Source organism: Psammomys obesus, unplaced genomic scaffold (genome assembly GCF_907164565.1).
Source record: "Psammomys obesus unplaced genomic scaffold, mPsaObe1.curated_primary_1811, whole genome shotgun sequence".
Classification (NCBI taxonomy): domain Eukaryota; kingdom Metazoa; phylum Chordata; class Mammalia; order Rodentia; family Muridae; genus Psammomys; species Psammomys obesus.
Genome location: NW_026596057.1, coordinates 8,796,260 through 8,818,087, shown reverse-complemented (window position 1 = coordinate 8,818,087; position 21,828 = coordinate 8,796,260). Strand labels below are relative to the sequence as shown.

Below are 21,828 nucleotides of genomic sequence, written 5' to 3'. Positions count from 1 at the left end.
CAGGCACACATGCTGGGGAAAAAGAGGGAAACTATTGATTAGCTTTGCTCTCCTGGTGAAGCAACTTTAATTCTGTCCCTAAAAAGACAGTCTTGGTGACTGGCCTTCCTATCAGATACAAGGAGAATGGACATTTGTCAAAATGAATTCCAAGCAATGACCTTTGCTGAGGTGATACTTGCATCAGGCTGAGCTCCTGAGAAGAGCCCTCCCCGTGTACTAGACAAAGCAGAAAACACAGACTGAAGTACAGAGTAGTGGAGTTGAGATGGCTTTGGAGGAGAAGTCGGCTGCTAAATCTCCCAAAGGAGTATTTCTATCATGCCAATGGAAAACAACAGTTTCCTAAGGAAGAAGAGCCTTACTCCAGTTAGGCAGGGCTCAGCACGTCAGTGCTGAACCGGTCTGAACCGGTTTTACTTATTTTTAACTTTGTCTTTTCAGATTTTAAAACAGACACACACTGTTCAGGTTTCCCATCTTCCCAGCGGTTCGAATGAGGAGTCCCCAACAGATGAGGTTTTAATAGAGGAAGCCAGATTGCATGTAGCTATTATACAAATGGTTGGTATCATTCAAACAATCCTTTTTTTTTTTTTTTTTTTGTCTTACATGCCTTTAATCCTCACAATTTTGTGGTGACTAATGAACCTTTCTGTCTCCTTATATAGTCTACTGACTGTCAAAATTGGTCTTGGAGTTATGGAAATGTATTTATTTATTTGTGTGTGTGTGTGTTTGTATGTGTATACACATGTGAAGGACAGAAGTTGATAATGGGTGTCTTTCTCAGGTGCTCTCCACCTTAGTTTTTGGAGACAGTATCTTTTCCTGAACCCAGAGTTCACTATTGGCCAGCAAGCCCTCCTGATCCCCCATTGCTGGAATATAGGCTAGGACTGAGCCCAGCCTTTCACATGGGTGCTGGGGATTCAAACTCCTGCTAGCATGGCATGTGCTTGACTGACTGAGCTGTCTCTGTAGCCTGAGTTATGAAAACTTAGGCAAAACCAAACCTTCCTTCCTTGGGCCTTGATGTCAAGTCACAAACATTTTGTTTCTACAACTAGAAAGTTTTAACTGTCACTTTGTGGTCTCTTTAAATAGTTGAAAGGTTATTATTATTATTATTATTATTATTATTATTATTATTATTATTATTATTTGGAGATAGGGTCTCACTAGGTAGCCCAAGCTGGTCTTGAACTCATGATGATTCCGTCTTCTGGGTTCTGGAATTACAGGTGTAATGTCACCGCACTCAGTTGAAACTGCTTTTTGTAAATGTAATCTGCCGAGTTCTTCCTATATAAGATTCCCACCTGTTTGCTTAGCTTCCAGTAGTTCAATAAGTCGACAGAACCCGTGGTGTACTCATGACTGATTGTTGGGGCTAGTAATTATAGTGTGAGTTGGACCAAGAAGCATACAATGGAGCTGGCAAGCTAGCTGCCCAGTGAGTAAGGGCACATATCACCTAGCCTGAAGACGTGAGTTCGATACCCCGGAACCGATTAGTGGAAGGAGAGAACTATTCCCACAGATTGTCCTCTGGCTTCCTTGTGCTCCCACAAACAATATTAGATGCATGCTTTAAAAAAAATTTTTTTTTTTTTTTTTGAGGCAGGATTTCACTGTCACCCAGGCAGACCTAGAACTCATGACCATCTTCCTGCCTCTCCAGTGTTGGGATTACAGGTGTAAGGTTCAGTTCTAGGCCACGTCATTTATGCTTTGATCCTTTGTAATTTGTATTTAAAAATAACTATATGTAAATAGACATAAATATAAAACATGAAAATGTTAAACATGTTTTAGAGCAGCTTTGAAAAGCAGTGTAATGATGGAGTACTCGGAGTAGAGGCGGCTCGGATATTAATTGGTGCAACGAAAAGCTACTGCCCCATTCAGGGAAAGTAAGTGGGGCGCTTCTTTAATTGACATGTTCCAAGTAGAGTGACTGTGTGACGGTGAACACACTGAGAATTAAATGTCCGGACTAACCCATCTATCATTTCACCTATCTGCATCCATCTGTCTGTCCATCTGTTCACCCATCCATTCATTCATCTATCCAGTTAACTTTTTTTATCTTCTCCCTTCTGCCCCTTTTCCTTCCCTACTTCCACCTTTCTTCTCTCCATCTTTCCCTCCCTTCCTCCCTCCCTCCTCTTATTTCTTTCTCCCTCCTTTTCTTTTTTATGCTGGGCCTTGAACCCAGGGCCTTGAGTATGCTAGACAAATGCTGATCACTGTCTACAGCCCTACCCCTATTTGTCTTGTTTGAATGCCTTTCTCTACCCTGCCTCCTACTCTCATCAGTTTCATAATTTTGGAGAGGATTCAGGCTTAGCTAAGAGACAAGGGGATTCAGGAATGAGAACCAATATAGCTTTAATTGCTCTTATAATTGTTTCACTTTTGTATCATCTTCACTAAGTTATTGGGAAAGTTATAGAAGCCTGGGTATTCTTCATCGACTTCTCTCTGGGGATGGCGTGAACACTGGAGTAGTTGGCCTGGTGATGCAATGCTAGATGCAATGCAGTCTGGTGGGAAAAGCTCAGTGTCTTAGAGACGTGTCAATGTCTGATCACCGTCCTGGCAAGCATCAGTGAGTGGTCAGTCTGAGACAGTGGTAGAGATAACAGCTAGGCAGTCATTACTATTTCAACAGTGTGGTAATCTCTGTGGGAGACCTGTCTTGGCCACGGATTACATTTGGGAAAGTTGGAGCATTCAGTTGCCTTTAGGGTAGGGTAACATGAAACAAAAAGAAGCATAGTTCCAGAACTCCAAACGGGGCTGGTCTAGAAAAGCTTTAATTAGGTTCTGTCCCAGGTCAGTAATACATCTGGGAAGAGGGGCACAGGAGTCTCAGGCTAAAAATGTTACTGAAACATGACCATGGTGGACAGGTGAATAGTTTCAGGAGCTAAGGGCTGAGTAGGCATATTCAGTAATCCCACATTAAATTTCTATTTAGCATTTTCCCTCATTTTTATTGTTCTGACTGAGACACTATTTTAAATATGTGTATTTTTTTTTAGATTCATGAGTATTTCTGATGTCTCAACTTATGTGAGAGCTAGAAGTTGGCTTATAAAGTTTAAAAACATGTTAAATTACTTGGAATATCACAAAGAAAGGGTACTTTTTAGTGTACCTGGGTAAGTATTATGAACCTTTAATAGTGGCATGCTTACAATATCACCATTTCAACATTTTAGAATATATTTCTCCTTCTCCCCCTTCCAAACTAATTTTGTGGCAGATGTTAACAGGTTACGTTGTGACTGAACAGTGCGTTTGCCTTTTCTGTTCTGTCTTATCAACTTCATTGACACCCTTATCAGAGAAAATGATGGCATTTTAAGGAGGAAAATAAATCCCTCAAAGAAATATAGGAAAACATAATAAGAACTGAGTAAGTCCCTTAAAGAAATACAGGAAAATACAATTAAATAGGAGAAGGAAATGAATAAAATTGTTCAAGACCTAAAAATGGTAGCAATAAAGGAAACATAATCTGAGGCAATCCTGAAGATGGAAAATGTAGAGAAGAGAACAAGAACTACAATGCAAGCATCACCAACAGAATAGAAGAGATGGAAGAGAGAATCTCAGGCATAGAAAATACGATTGAAGAAATCAATATATCAGTCAAAGAAAATGTTAAGTATAAAAAACTCCTGACACAAAACACCCAAGAAATTTGGGACACTATGAAAAGACCAAACCTAAGAAATAATAGGAATAGAAGAAGAAGGAGAAGACTCCCACTTCAAGGCCTCAAATTATTTTCAACAAAATCACAGAAGAAAACTTTCCCAACCTAAAGAAAGAGATGCCTGTAAACATACAAGGAGCATACAGAACACCAAATAGATTAGACCAGAAAAGAGAATAATCCTGCCACATAATGATCAAAACACTAAATATACAGATCAAAGAGAGAATATTAAAAGCTGCAACGGATTCTAGGTTATATCCATATATGGTCCTTGGTTGGAGAAACAGTTTCATATATTTTGTCCTTGTGGAGCTCCAGTACTCTCCCACTCATACTAACTCCCTCCCCCTTTTATCATATGATTCCCTGCACTCTACCAAAGGTTTGGTTATGAGTTTCAGCATCTGCTTTGATAAGCTGCCAGGTAGAGTCTTTCAGAGGCCCTCTGTGGTAGGCTCCTGTCCTGTTTCTTGTTTTCTCCTACTTCCCATGTCCATCCCATTTGTCTTTCTAAGTGAGGATTCATCATCTTACCCCGGATCCTCATTCTTGTTTATCTTCTTTAGGTGCCCATATTTCAGTATATTTATCCTATATTATAGGATAAATAAGTGAGTATATACCATGTGTGTCTTTCTGCTCCTGGGATACCTCACTCAGGATCATCTTTTCTAGATCTCATCATTTGCCTGCAGATTTCATGATTTCCTTGTTTTTAATTGCTGAGTAGTATTCCAGTGTATAAAGTACCACAATTTCTGTATCCATTCTTCTGTTGCTTGGATGTAGCCCATGGTAGCTCAGTATCCAAGTGGGTTTCCCTAGTAAGGGCAACAGGAACTATTTCTGACATGAAATTAATGACTGGCTCCTTTACTCCCCCCCCCCCCCAAGGGAGTAACAGCCTTGCTAGGCCACAGAGGAGGACTTTGGAGCCAGTCCTGAAGAAACCTGATAAGCTAGGGTCAAATGGAAGGGGAGGAGGACCTCCCCTAGAAGTGGACTTAGAAAGGGACAGGGAGGAGATGAGGGAGGGAAGGTGGGGTTGGGAGGGATGAGGGAGGGGGCTATGGCTGGGATACAAAGTAAATAACCTGTGATTAATATTAAAATATTAAAAAATTAAAAAAAAGCTGCAAGGGAAAAAGGCCAAGTCACCTATAAAGGCAAACTTATCAGAATTATACCTGTCTTCTCATCAGAAACTCTAAAAGCCAGAAGGGCCTGGACAGATATCTTACAAACACTAAGAGACCACAAATGTCAGCCCTGACTACTATACCTAACAAAACTTTTACTCACCTTAGAGAGAGAAAACAAGATATTCCATGACAAAAACAAATTTAAACAGTACTATTCACAAATCCAGCCTTACAGAAGATACTAGAAGGAAAACTCCAACCCAAGGAGGCCAACTACATCCAGGAAAACACAGGAAATAAATAACCCCACAACAGCAAAAACAAAAGAAGAGAAGCGCATGCACACACACACACACACACACACACACACACACACACACACACAGTCTACCACCACCAACATCAGAATAACAGGAAGTAACAACCACTGGTCATTAATATCTCTCAATATCAATGGCCTCAACTCCCCAATAAAAAGACACAGATTAACAGAATGGATGCAAAAACAGGACCCGTCATTTTGCTGCATAGAAGAAACACACCTCAGCAATAAAGATGGGCATTACCTCAGAGTAAAGGGCTGGAAAAAAGGTTTTCCAAGCAAACAGACAAAAGAAGCAAGATGGAGTAGCCATTCTAATAGCTAATAAAATAAACTTTCAACCACAATTAATCAAAATATATGGAGGACACATCATACTCATCAAAGGAAAAATCAACCAAGATTTGTCTCAATTCTGAACATTTTTGCCCCAAATGCAAGGGGACCCAGATTTATAAAAGAAACATTACTAAAGCTTAAATCACACATCTAATCCCACATATTAGTAGGGGGAGACTTCAACACCCCACACTCTCCAATGGACAGATCATTGAGACAGAAACTAAATAGGGAAATAATGAAACTAACAGACATCATAAATCAAATGGACTGAACAAATATCTATGGGACATTTCACCCAACACAAAAGAATATATCTTCTTCTCAGCACCACATGGAACCTTCTCCAAAATTGACCATATACTCGGTCACAAAGCAAGCCTCAACAGATACAAGAAGATTGAAATAACCCTTTGTATCATATCAGACAACCATGGATTAAAGCTGGAACTCAACAACCACAGAAACAACAGAAAGCCTACAAATTCATGGAAACCAAACAACTCCCTACTCAATGACCGCTGGGTCAGGGATGAAATATAAAAAAAGAAATTAAAGACTTTCTAGTATTCAATGAAAATGAAGGTACAACATACCCAAACTTATGGGACACAATGAAAGAAGTGCTAAGAGGAAAGTTCATAGCACTAAGTGCCTTCATAAAGAAATTGGAAGGCAAATGGGATGGACATCAGAAGAGAAAGAAAACGGAACAGGATGGGAACCTACCACAGAGGGCCTCTGAAAGACTCTACCCAGCAGGGTATCAAAGCAGATGCTGAGACTCACAGCCAAACTTTGGGCAGAGTGCAGGGAATCTTATGAAAAGAGGAGATTGAAAGACTTGGAGGTGACAGGAACTCCACAAAAGAGAGCAACAGAACCAAAATATCTGGGCACAGAGGTCTTTTCTGAGACTGATATGCCAACCCAGGACTGTGCATAGAGATAACCTAGAACCCCTGCACAGATGTAGCCCATGGCAGCTCAGTCTCCCAGTAAGGGGAATAGGGACTGTCTCTGACATGAACTCAGTGGCTGGCTCTTTGATCACCTCCCCCTGAGGGGGGTGGGCAGCCTTACCAGGCCACATAGGAAGACAATACAGCTAGTTCTGATGAGATGTGAGAGGCTAGGGTCAGGTGGAAGGGGAGGAAGACCTCTCCTATCAGTGGTCTTGGAGAGGGGCATGGGAGGAAATGAGGGAGGGTGGGATTGGGAAGGAATGAGATGGGGCTACAGCTGAGATACAAAGTGAAAAGACTATAATAAAAAAAAAAGAAATTGGAAAGATCCCATACTAGTAACTTGGAAGCACATCTGAAAGCTCTAGAACAGAAAGAATCGAACACACCAAAGACTAGATGGCAGGAAATATTCAAACGCAGGGCTGAAATCAATAAATTGGAAACAAAGAGAACAATACAAAGAATCAATGAGACCAACAGCTGCTTCTTTGAGAAAATCAACAAGATAGACAAACTCTTAGCCAAACTAACTAAAAGGCAAAAGAAGAGTAAATTATCAAAATGAGAAATGAAAAGGGGGACATAACAACAGACAAAAAATGAGGAACTCTAAAAAATCCAAAAATGATAGATTTCACCTACCCAAGTTAAATCAAGATCAGGTAAACAGTTTAAATATTCCTATAACCCCTAAGGAAATAGAAGCAGTCATTAAAAGTCTCCCATAAAGCAAGCAAGCAAGCAAGCAAACAAACAAAACACCAGGGCCAGATGATTTGGGCACAGAATTCTATCAGACATTCAAAGAAGAGTTAATACCAATACTCCTCAAACTATTCCACAAAATAGAAACTGAAGAAATATTGCCAAACTCATTCTATGAAGCCACGGTCACCCTGATACCTAAACCACATAAGGACTCAACAAAGAAGAAAATTTCAGACCAATTTTACTCACAAACATTGACGAAAAAATACTCAATAAAATACTTGAAAACCAAATCCCAAAACACATCAACTACATTATCCACGTGATCAAGTAGGCTTTATTCTAGGTAAGCAGGGATGGTTCAACATATGAAAGTCCATCAATGTAATCCACCACATAAACAAATTCAAAGAAAAAAAAAACATGACCATATCATTAGATGCAGAAAAAGCCTTTGACAAAATCCAACACCCTTCATGATGAAAGTCTTAGAGAAATCAGGGATACAAGGCCCGCATCTAAACATAATAAAGGAAATATACAGCAAGCTGATAGCCAACATCAAGTTAAATGGCAAGAAACTCAAAGCAATTCTAATGAAATCAGGGACAAGACAAGGCTGACTACTCTCTTCATATCTCTTCAACGTAGTCCTAGCTAGAGCAGCAAGACAACTAAAGGAGATCAAGGGGATACAAATCAGGAAGGAAGAAGTAAAAGAATTCTTATTTGCAGATATGATAATATATATGTGTCCCCCAAAATTTCACCAGAGAACTCCTATAACTGATGAACACCTTCAGCAGAGATTAATTAAAAAGATTAACTAAAAAATCAGTAGCCCTCTTGTACACAACAACAAACAGTCTGAGAAAGAATTTAGAAAACTACACCTTTCACAATAGCCATAAATAATATAAAATATCTTGGTATAGCTCTAACCTAGCAAGTGAAAGACCTGTATGATAAGAATTTCAAGTTTCTAAAGAAAGAAATTGAAGATCTCAAAAGATGGAAAGATGTCTCATGCTTGTGGATTGGTAGGATTAACATTGTAAAAATTGCCATTTTACCAGAAGCAATCTACAGAGTCAGTGCAATCCCCATCAAAATACCAACACAGTTCTTTACAAACTTTGAAAGAACCATTCTAAACTTCATATGGAAAAACAAAAACCCAGAATAGCTAAAATAACCGTATACAATGAAAGAACTTCTGGAGGTATCTCCGCCCGTGAGTTCAAGCTGTACTTCAGAGCAATAGTAATAAAAACTGCATGGTACTAGCTTAGAAATAGACTGGTTGACCAATGGAATTGAATTGAAAACCCAGAAATAAACTTACACACCTACAGACACTTGATTTTTGATAAAGGAGCCAAAACCATACAATGGAAAAAAGCATCTTCAACAAATGATGCTGGTCTAACTGGGTATCTACATGTAGAAAAATGCAAATAGATCCATATATATCACCGTGCACAAAATTAAAGTCCATGTGGATCAAAGACCTGAATAGCACACCAGATACACTAAATCTATTAGAAGAGAAAGTGGGAAAGAGCCTCGAACTCATTGGCAGAGGAGACAACTTCCTGAACTGAACATCAACAGCTCAGGCTTTAAAAATCACCAATTAATAAATGGGACCTCTTGAAACTGAAAAAGTTCCAAGAGGCAAAGGGCACTGTCAATAGAATGAAATGACAGTCTACAGATTGGGAAAAGATCTTCACCAATCCTACATACAACAAAGAGCTAATATCCAAAATATAAACTCAAGAAATCAAACAAATAAACAAAATAACCCAATTAAAAAATAGGGCACAGGAGGCTGGAGAGATGGCTCAGAGGTTAAGAGAACTGTCTGCTCTTCCAGAGGTCCTGAGTTCAATTCCCAGCACCCACATGGTGGCTCACAACCATCTATACCCTCTACTGCCCTCTTAGAGCACTAATATGCATAAATAAATAAATAAATAAATAAATAAATAAATAAATAAATAAAATAAGATCTTTAAAAAAAAAAGGGGCACAGATCTAAATAGAGAATTCTCAGCAGAGGAAATCTCGAATGGCTAAGAAGCACTTAAAGAAATGCTCAACGTCCTTAGTCCTCAGGGAAATGCAAATCAAAATGACTGAGATTCCATCTTACACCTGTCAGAATGGCTAAGATCAAAATCTCAAGTGCCAGCACATGCTGGCTAGGATGTGGAGAAAGGGGCACACTCCTTCCTTGCTGGTGGGAGTGCAAACTTGTACAACCACTTTGGAAATCAATCTGATGCTTTCTCAGAAAATTGGGAATAGTGCTACCACCCCTGGTATGTACTAAAAAGACGATCCACCATACAACCAGGACATTTGCTCAACTATGTTCACAAAAGCTTTATTTATAACAGCCAGAATCTGGAGACAACCTAGATGTCCCTCAACTGAAGAATGGTTAAAGAAACTGTGGCATATTTACACAATGGAATACTACTCCGCTTTTAAAAACAAAGAAATCATGAAATTTGCAGACAAATGGATGGAACTAGAAAAGATCATCCTGAGTGAGGTAACCCAGACCCAGAAAGACACACATGGTATCCACTCACTTATAAGTGCATTTTAACTATATAGTACAGGATAAACATACTACAAGGCACAGACCCAAAGAAGATAAGTAACACTGAGGATCCAAGGGAGGATGCATAAATATAACTTGAAATGGGAAATAGAATTGACAGAGGTAGTGGCTGAGGAGAGGGAACAAGATAGGAGAGGGGCACAGAGAATTAAGGGGGTGGAGATCAAATCCTGGGGAGAGTGAGGACAAGAGGAAAGAAGGCCTGTAGAGAAAAAGAGAAACTGAGGGTGGAGACATCTCTGTGACAAGCTGGAGACCTAAGTCAGGGTAGGCTCCTGGGAGGATATGAGGGGGACTCAAGCGGAGACTCCTAATAGCAGAGGCCAGAGAGACTGAAGAGGACATCCTCTAACTAGACTAGTCTCCTAGCAGAGGGAGGGGAGCACCAACCCACCCACAAAAACTTTGACCCAAAATTTACCCTGCCTACAAGATGTGCAGGGATAAAGATAGAGTAGATAGGGCAGAGGTTAAGGGAATGTCCAACCAAATGCCTGGCCCAACCAAAGACCCACCCTATGGGAGATTGCCAACCCCTGACACTCTGAAAAATACCCTACTAAGGTTGCAGACAAAAGCTATCAGAGTTGTAGACATCTTGTGGAAAAAGTTGGAAAAGGACCTGGAGGTGACAGAAACTCTACAAGAAGACCAACAGAGCCAACTAACCAGGGCCCAGAGGGGCTTGCTGAGGATAAGGCATCAACCAAGGACTATGCATGGGCTGGATCTAGATCCCCCTACAAAGATGTAACTGATGGGCAGCTTAGGCTTCATGTGGGTCCTCATGTAAGGGAAGTGGGAACCGTATCTGACATAGACTCTCTTGCCAGCTTTTTGATCATCTCCCCCTGGCAGGAATGCCTTGCCAGGCCACGGGGAAAGAAGACCTGCTCAATCCTGATGAGACTTGATGAGCTGGGGTGGGTGGTAAAGGGACCGTTCCTTTTCTGAGAAATATGGGAGGGGGAAAGGGCAGGGAGGGTGGGACTAGAGGTGAACAGGGGTGGGGCTACAACCAGAATGTAAAGTGGACAACAACAAAAAAAATTTTTTAAACAATGCTGATAAATAACATATTTTCCTCTATGCTTATTGTTTCTTTGTAGTGAGAATTTTAGTTTCTTTATAAAATGTAACTGATAAGAAAAAAATAAAATACGAAAAAAAACACACAAATATTGTAAGAATATATTTTTATTTTAATCTCAGGTATGGGATATGGGGGTGTTCCAGATTGTCCACAGCAGCTGACTATGACTTGTCTTGTTCTCTAGCAGAGGCGTGATTTTGCAAGCTGCAGATAGTTTCTGTGAGTGTGTGATGTTTGGAATTCTGGGGACTCTCCAGAGGGTATCGGGATTGTTGGTGGTAGCAGGGTTGTTGTTGGGTTGTTGGCTGGTTGCTGTTGGTCGTTGTTGGTTGCAGTTTGTTAAGTAGTCATGTGTGAAGAAGAAACAACAATAAGAAGAAATTAGATATCCTGACAGCAAATATCAAACTTACCCCAAGGAACTCAGAGCTCCTAGTCAGCATGGGAAGTAGTCTATGATAATATCACCCCCTTTCATCTCTCTATTTTTTTTTTTTTTTTTTGGTCTCCTATCTAGTGTTATAGGGTTGAAAAGCTGAAAAAAGGGGTGGAAGAACCCACAAAGTAGACAAACTCTGGCTACATTTTTTTTGTTTTTGATTTATTATATCCATTAACAGAGCCATCCTTTTGCCTTCCTCTATTATAATCTGTGTATAAAATATGCTTGTTATTATTGTTGTTGTTGTTATTACTATTATTGTTTTGGTTTTCTTGAGACAGTATTTCTTTGTGCAGCTCTGGCTGACCCAGAACTCACTCAGTAGACCAGGCTGGCCTCTTACTCAGCAATCTGCCTGCCTCTGCCTCCCAAGTGCTAGGACTAAAGGCATGTGCCACCATGCCCTGCTGTATGCTTGTTATTCTTACTTATCTACTTCATATTATTTCTTTTTTGTTTAGACAGATGTTGGACTTCCCTGCTTACTGGTTATACTTTCAATGATCTAATATTTTATTTGCTGTTATTTTTTTCAGGAATAATAAATTTCTGATTTTTGTCTATCGTGTTATAATTTCAGAAGAGTTTGAATATGCAACACATGTTGTAACAATAATGTATATTTTCCCTGTGATAATACATTTTTGGCCAATTGCAAGAGAGTTAAATGTATCGGCACTGATATCCATAAACTACTATTTTATGTTTTTATATGCATTAGAATCAGCACTGAAGGTATTGTGGAAAATAGAAATATGTTGCATAAAAGATAATTAAGATATTTTGAATCTACTTTTGCCACCTTATTACCTAAATAACTTGACATCAGAAGCTATTTGCTATTACATCTGATGGGATCCTGGAATGTTAACAACCTTAGTCCCAGTCTTGGACATCAGCTAAGTTTCATAAAGGTAGAGAGACTCCCAAGGATTAGGTGAAAGAAAACTGAAAATTTCAGACATAGATGCCTCCCTTAAATTCTTCCTGAAATAATGCAGGAAATGAATAAACAAATACAAATGGACTGGATGGAGAGCCACATGTCAAGACAGATGGTTCAGTGATAGTAGATCACCATGCTTCCTTATTAATAGTATTACAACAACCGTGTTTACCGATTTTAAAATTCTGAACCACATTAAGCATTCTGATGTGGAAAATTAATAACTTAGGGGAATTTTAGACAAGCACCTTAAAATTCAGCTTTTAGACCGTAACTCATGGGGCTAGAGAGATGGCTCAGTGGCTAAGGACAGGCACCACCCTACCAGAGGGCCCAAATCCACTTCCCAGCATCCACACTAAGTGGCTCACAATTACTCATAACCGTAACTCCAGATTCTGAACATCTGATGCTCTCTTCTGGACTGTATGGGCACCTGCACTCTTATGGTGTACATAATCATAAGCTCAGGTGAATACACACACACACACAAAATAAAAAAGTAACATTTAGGATACAACTCATTTCTAGGTTACTTCAATTTTAAGTATTTTCCTATACATGTCGATATATAGTTGTCAAGGAGTAACAGACATTCTATTTGTGTGTTTTTTTAAACAGATACTAATTTTAAAAAGGAAGTATTTTCTTCAGAATTGGAATACTTTGGATTTTTTCATCATACTTTTTGGAATCGTTGATATACTGTGCATGTACTTCATCAAGCTGAGACCAGACAGCTTGCTTCTCATCCAGGTCACAGTGGTGATAGGATATTTAAGAGTAATCAGGTTTTTTCCTATCTTCAAGGTAAGGCTGCTTATGTTAAAATACGGTTTTTCTGTACAGTTTACTAAATGATTTAATAAGCTTCACTGTTTGGAGAGAAACAAGAGAAGGGGCTGTGTCTTCCAGAATGTTCCTCTAATAGATGCCTGCTTGGTTTGCACTCTCACCATGTTTTTCTCACAGCTTGCACCTTGCCTTCACAGAGGTTTTCCCAATCTCCCTAGACAAGGGCAGAGACCTGGGCTCTACACCCTTGGCTTGACACCCCATTCTTTTTGTCCTCATCTGTATGTCTAATTTTTATTTTCCTTCTATTTATTAATGACAAAAATTTAGTGTTCATAAGAATTGCTATTCAGAGTTGCATATGTAAAATCCACTTAAAGGAATAGTTTTGATTCTGTGATGTTTGCCTTATGAGTTGAGATATGAGCTAAGGGTTCATATATGAGACATACATATGTATCATGACTCATAATTGTAAGATACGTGATCATGTGTGATACAAACTACTGGAAATCAAAATGAGTCCTGAGGCTAGGACTTAGCATGGAAGAATTCTCTTTACACAGTCAGATTTTATGCAGCTATCTTGTGCACATAAATGCAAGATAATTGTCTTTTTAAATATTAAATAGTAGTTTATTCACTTTGTATCCCAGCTATAGCCCCCTTCCTCATTCCCTTCCAATCCCACCCTCCCTCCCTTATCTCCTCCCATGCCCCTCTCCAAGTCCCCTGATAGGGGAGGTCCTCCTCCCCTTCCATCTGACCCTAGCTTATCAGGTCTCATCAGGACTGGCTGCATGGTCCTCCACTGTGGACTGGCAAGGCTGCTACCCCCTCAGGGGGTGGTGATCAAAGAGCCAGCCACTGAGTTCATGTCAGAGACAGCCCCTGCTCCCCTTATTAGGGTACCACTTGGATACTGAGCTGCCATGGGCTACATCTGTGCAGGGGTTCTAGGTTATATTCATGCATGGTCCTTGTTGGAGTATCAGTCTCAGAAAAGACCCCTGTGCCCGGATATTTTGGTTCTGTTGCTTTCGCTGTGGAGCTCCTATTCTCTCCAGGTCTTACTATCTTCGCTTTCTTTCATAGGATTCCCTGCACTCTGCCCAAAGTTTGGTTATTAGTTTCAGCATCTGCTTTGATACACTGCTGGGTAGAGTCTTTTAGAGGCCCTCTGTGGTAGGCTCCTGTCCTGTTTCCTGTTTTCTCCCTCTTCCGATGTTCATCCTGTTTGTTTGTTTGTTTGTTTGTTTGTTTGAGACAGGGTTTCTCTGCATAGACTTGGCTGCCCTGGACTCACAGAGATCCTGTAGACCAACCCTGTAGACCATCTGCTCGCCTCGAGCTCACAGAGATCTGATTGCCTCTGCCTCCCTTGAGTGCTGGGATTACAGGTGTGCGCCACTGCACCTGGTTAAGATAATTTTTGTTTTTCCTAGGCAGAGTTTCTTTCTGTAGCACTGGATGTCCTGGAACTTAATCTTTAGACCAGGCTGGCCTTGAACTTGGAAATTCCATTTCCTCTGCCTCCCAAGTGCTGGGATTAAGGACATGTGCCACCACACCTGGTACAAGATAATTATTTTAGAAATAGTACTTTATGAAAAGCTTTAAAGATGGAATAAGGTTTTAGAGATATACTATTGTATAAACCAAATTTTTGTGTGACTTTTTTGGCAGAGATGTGGAAAAACTGACTGTACATCTCAAATGGGTCATCAATGACAGGCCAAAGGAATGATTTCCAGTCCACCCTGGCAAACTTATGAGTTTATTGGTGTTACAGAGATGTGGGTGACTCAAAGTTTCCTTTTCCTAGCAGTCTTTGCCATTAAATAATTTTGGGGAGAGGCTTTTTTTTTTCTTTTTTGAGATTAATTTATTATGTAGACAGTGTTCTGCATGCAAGTCAGCAGAGGGCACCGGATCTCACTATAGATGGTTCTGAGCCTACCATGTGGTTGCTGGGAATTGAACTCAGGGCCTCTGGAAGTTCAAGCAGTGCTCGCAACCTCTGAGCCATCTCTCTAGTCCAGGAAGAGGCTTTGTGACCCTTGTGAGTTTCAGAGACTTTCTGATACTTTTGAGTGGTTTATTTCCTGAGTCTTAAGGAGCCTTCCTCCGGAATAGAATATTTCAGTTTAGAGGAGCTTGTTAAACAACAAATCTATTCAGAGTGCCCCCAGCAATTCTCAATTAGATAGCCCTTCTGTTTAGTACCGCCTGAACAAAATCTTAATAAAGTATATTTAAGAAATCAATATTATTATATATTTGGGTTTTTTATTTGAGCGTTTACCCTTTGCCAGGAACCGGGTAAAGCACTTTCTATAACTTACCAGTTACGCTCTTGTGATAGCCTTGTGAGGTAGATGCGGCTTCTACATAAAGCTAGGCGCCCTAAAAATTAGACTCAGCCCAATGTGACTTTGAAAAGAAACTTCAATGAAGCCTCAGTGAAGCTTGGGAGAATATTGGGGATCTTGATCTTATTTGCCCTAGGAGTTGTGGTTAGCTCAGTGGGCATCAGTGTGTCACAGAGGAAAGCTTTGGAAATATTTTCTTTAAACGAGATCCCCAACCCCAAGTTCATAGTCCAAAAGGCAGCTAAGAAAGTCTTCTTCTGTTCTTTTAATTCCTTCACTACTATTTTCTTGTTATTTCCTCTTAATATTTCCTCACCACCAGCATGTTCTCTGTTGTGTGATTGACAGTGGTTTGTGATTGACAGCCTTGTTGTATGATTGACAGTGGTTTCAGCAGATTTCCAGGCCTTACGTATTATATGCATTTTGTTCAGGAGGAAATGGAGTCCTCAGAGTCACAGGTTACTTGCTGAAGGTCACAGAGCTGGCCACTGGAGAGCTGTTAGAAGAGACCCTTATTCTCTTAAGTCCCTGCACTGGCTGGCCTCGGCCTAAAAGTAGAGACCTGTGGAACAAGGAAGAAAGGTGGCCTGCGAGGTGCAGAGAGGAGGTTTATTCTTCCCCAGCAGTTACCCGGGTTACTGGGCCATCCACTGCTTGTGCTTTCTGAAATCAGAGAGTCCAGAGACTGAGAGACAGGGCCATGCTAGAGAGTCCACCTAAAGCCACAGAGTCATTTATTCATAAAACTTTGATTTCTCTAGGGAGTGACTGCAAACCCAAGTGTGTGTGGAATCAGAGACCCTTTGGAGGCAGGCCCTGCTAGATTGCACCCCGCAGCGTCTGGCTCTACTTCTGGGAGAGACCCAAACTCTGCATTTCTAGAAAGTTCCTGGACGTGTTTTTGTTGGCCTATACATGACACTGAGAACCTTTGCTGGGGATAATGTTTTTCTTCACAATTGTCTTTCTTCCTTTCTTTGTTAAAAAATTATCATGGGATTTTTCAAATAGAACTATATTTTTATTAATTCTCCTCTTCTCTCCCAACCCTCTCCTCTTCTTGTAACTCCCCTCTTGCCAGGCTCTTTTCTACTTTACATCGCACATGCTCTGTTGCCCTCCCTACTGTCCTCAGTGCCTTCTAGCCCTCCTGTGAGGTCTCCATCGTGGTTTTGTGGCCTGTAGCCACACTCACCCCTGCTTATGCACATAACCATTGCAAACTAGAGCCTCATGAGAGAACATACACTTAATGAAATGTATGATTTTCCCACCCCTGTTATTCCAGATTATAATACCAATACTAATCAATATGGCAGATGTACAGATCAAAAAGAGCCTCAGCTTGATGTACAGTATTACAAAAGGCTATGTCAAAAGTCAGGAAGATGCCAAACTTTTGGTAAGGCAAATTTCTGGTCGTGAATCAATCTATCAGGTAAGAAACAAGCAGTGGCCTTTTTAAATTTTTTTTTGAGGAGATGGTGTGGATGGGAATGGCTTTACTTAGGAGTATTCATATCTTGTAAGATCAGTTTGTCAGGTATTTGACCAACAGACAGATTTCAGTAGTCAAACAGGTTCAACTATTTGTTATACAAGATGCTTCAGAGAACAGTCTGAACTTTTAATTTGTGTGTGGGTGTGCGCACACAGGCTTGTGATCTCGCGTGTGCTCTCGTATGTGGATGCATGGTTGTGTGTGGGTGGGTGAAATTGGGTATGCTATGTGAGACCCTATCTCCAACAAAACAGGACACAACAAAACAAAACCACCCAAACCAAACTAAAGCCAAAACAAACCAAACCAAAACAAACCAAACAAAAAACACCAGAAAGAGAACTGAAAACACTGAAGGAAGCCAGAATTGAACTGGGTGCTGGTGGAGCCTCATGGTGAGGTTCATGGTTGTGGAATCAGTGCTGGTGATGAGATAGAGGTGAAAGTTGAGTAGGTCAAGTCCTGTTTCGCAGTCTGAAAGGCTGGACCAGTTGGGATCAGCAGCTTTCTTTGAAGCTGTCCTGAAGGCAAGCTCTGATGAAGAGCAACTGAAGCAGTCTTAGGCAGAACAGTGTAGGATGCTGGAATATCTGTGTCAGCATTTCAGCATCTTCCAGGATGAATCCTGTCAGGTCTGATCCAACATCACCAGTGTCTAGTTCTTTTGCACTGAAAACATATGATCTCTCACAAGAAATACACAGTCTTGTAAGGTAGGTACAGGATGCATAGAATCAATTAAGGATTTTTTTTTTCTGTTCCTTGCATGAGCAGAAGAAAGATATCTGTCTTTCTTAAGCCATTCTGGATAGCACACCAATCTTACCTGTACCATTTAAAAGAAAGGCATGATAAGTCTTGAGGATTTTGTAGCCAACAACATTTATTGGCTTTGCATAGCTGAGGTTCTGGCTGGAATTTCTCAACATTTGGAGACTGGACACAAATGTTAGCGCTAACTTAAACAACCACTTTTCCCTTATTTCCATTGGGCCCTCCAATAAGGCATCTTATGCCCCAAATCAGCAGAAAGGAATCTTAAGAAGACAAAGGTCCCATTCCCTTAGGTTGGAATGGAACAATGTCTCATTCCCGTAGGTTGGGGTGGGTAGGTTTTGGTTATTCTGTTGGGCTATGGATGTTCGTTGTCATTTAGTGGAGTTAGTTATGAAATAGTCTTGATCAGGGAAAAAGCAAGGTTTAGGAACTTAGACTCGGGAATTTCTCTCTTTCCTTTTCTCTATCCTTCTTTCCTTCATAGGTAAGGAGAAAGGGGTTGAGAAGAAGAAAGTGGGGATTAATATAGGGGTAATACAGAAATAATAGGATATAAAGGTAGATCATCGAATCTGCTCTTCAACTTAGTACTATTGTCATTCTCAAATATAGTTCACTTACACTAATATGGACTATTGTATATAGGTACAGATTTAAAGTTTTCATTGGTGTAGATTTTTGGATATTGATACAGATTTAAGATAATATTTGGTTACAACATGCTAAGATATCGTACCTATGAAACTCTTAAAACTACAATGTTAAGTTCTAGTCCTTTTGAAAGCTGTTATAACCAACTATTTAGGATAATTAAGAAATGCATATTAGCAGTCACACAATAAAGCTCATGCTAATACTAGTTTAGTTAATTACAAAAACATGTTTCCTAGCTTGACAGATAAAAAAAAAAAAAGCTAGAAGAAAACAATCCAGGTAAGATAGATAGATGGTCTTCTAAAACCTCGGAGATCTACACAATGTGACATTTAAAGATTTTATGAACTTAAGACTTTCTGACATGAGGCAGTCTGCTCCTGGAAACACCCCCACGCCACTTCAAAGAGCATCAAAGGCTTCATGTGTGACAAGCTAGCCACTGAGTGAGAGAATGCCCTTATGTCAATTAAAGACAGAATACTGTCCAAAACCGGGCAGACTGGATGCAGGAGAGTTGACTGCCAAGCTTTGTAAGGACAAGGTAGATAAGTCCTTTTTAATTCCTGCTTCACAGAAGAGTCTGTCAAATAGTCCGAGCTAGAACGCTGAAGATGATGCTCCAACATCATGTAGAAATTTTAGGTGACTGTCCAGGCAGCAGACTGTCTCTGTCATCTCTATAGTTTTGGGAGCTGCTTGCCTGTGCTTTTAATAATTTTATTTCTTCTCAAGTCTCTGATGGAGTTGAAGACTAGATAGATATAGTCTTACAATTAAGCTTAGTTGCTTTAGGAGTTAAGAAGATGTTTTTAAGTCTAGATAGATGTTTTTAGGTTGATAGAGATTGATTTAGGCTCAGAATTTTAGATTCACCAAGATAGTAAAGAAGAGGTTCTCTCCTCTTCAAGGTTGCCAAATACAAAGATGTAAAACACTATGATTGTAACTTTTATACATAGTTTTCCTGGCTGTTTTGTGATTCTTCTTGCTGTATGTAGCTTATTGCATATAGTATGACAATATAGATGTATATGTAAAGGGCGGCTTTTAGTAGACTAACGGGGGGAATTGTGAGGAAAAAAAAAGTTGAGTAAGTAAAAGATGAGCCACTGGTCCAAGAAGAGTTGACAAGTAAAAAGTCCAATATGTGACTCAGCTTGCTCCTCCAGTCCTAGTCAGAGACAGCCTGTGTTAAACCTCTCCTGCTTGCCATAATAATTTAATCACATTCATATGGATGATCTCTAGGCTTAGTCCTTGTTTCAGCTTTTCTTAGAACTTCCAACTTTTCCCCCCTTTGCCATGAGAACTCCTTGGGGTGATTTTCCAGATTTATCTTCCAGTCCTCGGCTGTGTCCTCCAGTCCTCTGTTGTCTCCCTTTTGCTCTTCTGAGGACCTAGTAAACCATTGTCTTAAAAATGTGACAGTCATGTTTCCGTCTTCAAAAACTAAAATCTCTTCTTTCTCCAAGCAATGGTTTTCTTCTTAAAAAAATTAATAGTCTCTGGATCTCTTATTTTAAAACTTTCTCTGTTTTGTGCATGAATTCTGCTTTCTTGAAGTCTCATTTCATATATGTTATATTTGTCTCTTATCTTTTGTTCTTTTTTTCCCTCACTCCAATACTTCTTGATGTCAGTGTAGACCAAAGTCTAAACTAAATGGTATGATAGTTGAGAGGCGCTTTCTAAGCTCAAATAAAACTTCTGATTTTAAACACAGCAATGAGTTTTAATCCTAAGCATTAAATCCTTAACACAGCAATTTCGATGGGTTGTTATGTACTAGAGGGCTGGAGAGTGTATCTTCTTGCTATGCCCACCTTGCACAGTGACGGTTAGTGGCCTCAAGCCTCTGGCCAGAAAAGAGATTATGAAGTTACTGATCTTCTTTATGGGATCAACATTAACGTGGAACACAATTTTATCCTGTTGATTTATTTTCAAAAATGGAGAATGAAATTAAAAGAGCTACTGAAAGGTTAGGTTGATCTTCTTTAGAAAGAATATAAAGATTCCAGTGTGGTGGTTCATGACTGTAATTTCAGCAGATGGGAGGTTAAAGTGGGAAGATTGTTTTAGGTTATGCTAGACTACATAGGGAGCTCCGGGCCAGCCAGGGTAACACAATGAGAACCTGTCCCTTCCCTGCCACAGCCCTCTCCAAACAATAACAAACAACAACAACAGAGAGCATGGAGAAGTCCAGCAGGAGAAAAGACTTCAGGAGGAAGATTAGAAAAGACAAATGAGTTGAAGAGGGAACTACAAATGTTTTTGAGATGTTTAGGAGAGGGCAGAGGGAATTGCCTCAAAAGCAGGTATAAAACAGACCTTCACTGGCACTTTTAAGTAGACCAGGGAGCTTGAGCCCAGTGGATAAGGGCTCTTAATGCTTTCAGAGGATCCAGGTTCAATTCTCAGCACCCACTCCAGTCCCAGGGGATTTGGTGCCCTCATCTAATTTCTACAGGTACCAGGCATGCCTATGGTGGAGACACAAATTCAGACAAAATACCTGCACACATTCAAGAATCTAAAGATTAAGAAACAGAGGACTTCAATAAGAACTTAAATGGCTTCTTGAGGTGTGTTTTAGATGGATGCTTCCTTCGAAGCAACTTGTGTTTCTGGAAGCTGGACCCTGGCAGTTTACCTGCAGAGAAGTAACAGACTGAAAGGCCCAGTAGCAGATGGGAGTTACTGTTGCCCAGAGTCTCAGTGTGAATATAAATTCAATTCTGCATGAAGGGGCCTTATACAATGCAAAAAGGGCTGGACATGAATATATTTGTGCCAAAAAGAAGTCTAATAACTATTATTAATATTGAACTGTTTCATAAAAATACATATTCATTTGCATATTCAAAGCAAGGGACCTATTTTATGTTTAATTTTAAAATCCCAAAACAGACAGAAAAAACAAAAATGAAAAAAAAAAAACTGCTTTGCTTAAGCCTCAGATGACAGACCAGTGGTTCCCTATAAGTAGCCCCATGATATGCAGTATCTGAAGACATTGCAGGTACCTGCATGTGTCAACCCACAGAAAACAAAACGAGAACAAACAAACAAACAAGAAAGGAGTGATCTTTAGGGATCATGAACTCATTTCTAGGGCATGTTCACATCGTTTCTCTTGTCTTTTGTACTCTTGGCAGAATAAATCCCCAAATAGCTGTTCCCTTGGCATATATCCAAATTGGTCTCTGCGTATGAATATTTTTAGTGGTGCACAGTGAAATGCAGGGTCCCCTCCATCTCTCTGTTCCTCCGTCCGTCTCTCTGTCCCTCCGTCCGTCCCTCTGTCCCTCTGTCTGTCCATCCGTCGGTTGGTCTCTCCCCGTCTTCTTTCTTTCTTTCTTTCTTTCTTTCTTTCTTTCTTTCTTTCTTTC

The 21,828-nt window shown here is 40.1% G+C and overlaps 1 protein-coding gene across 1 annotated transcript in view; it reads left to right on the top strand.

Annotated features, from left to right (window-relative positions):
- Positions 1–21,828, top strand: part of Slc9c2 (solute carrier family 9 member C2 (putative)) — a 69,704-nt gene that overhangs the window by 26,575 nt on the left and 21,301 nt on the right. Inside the window, exons 12-17 of the mRNA XM_055624383.1 lie at positions 445–564; positions 1,819–1,916; positions 3,051–3,170; positions 11,919–12,117; positions 12,950–13,138; positions 16,787–16,936. Coding sequence (XP_055480358.1) covers positions 445–564; positions 1,819–1,916; positions 3,051–3,170; positions 11,919–12,117; positions 12,950–13,138; positions 16,787–16,936 — 876 coding nt within the window. The remainder of the gene's footprint in view (positions 1–444; positions 565–1,818; positions 1,917–3,050; positions 3,171–11,918; positions 12,118–12,949; positions 13,139–16,786; positions 16,937–21,828) is intronic.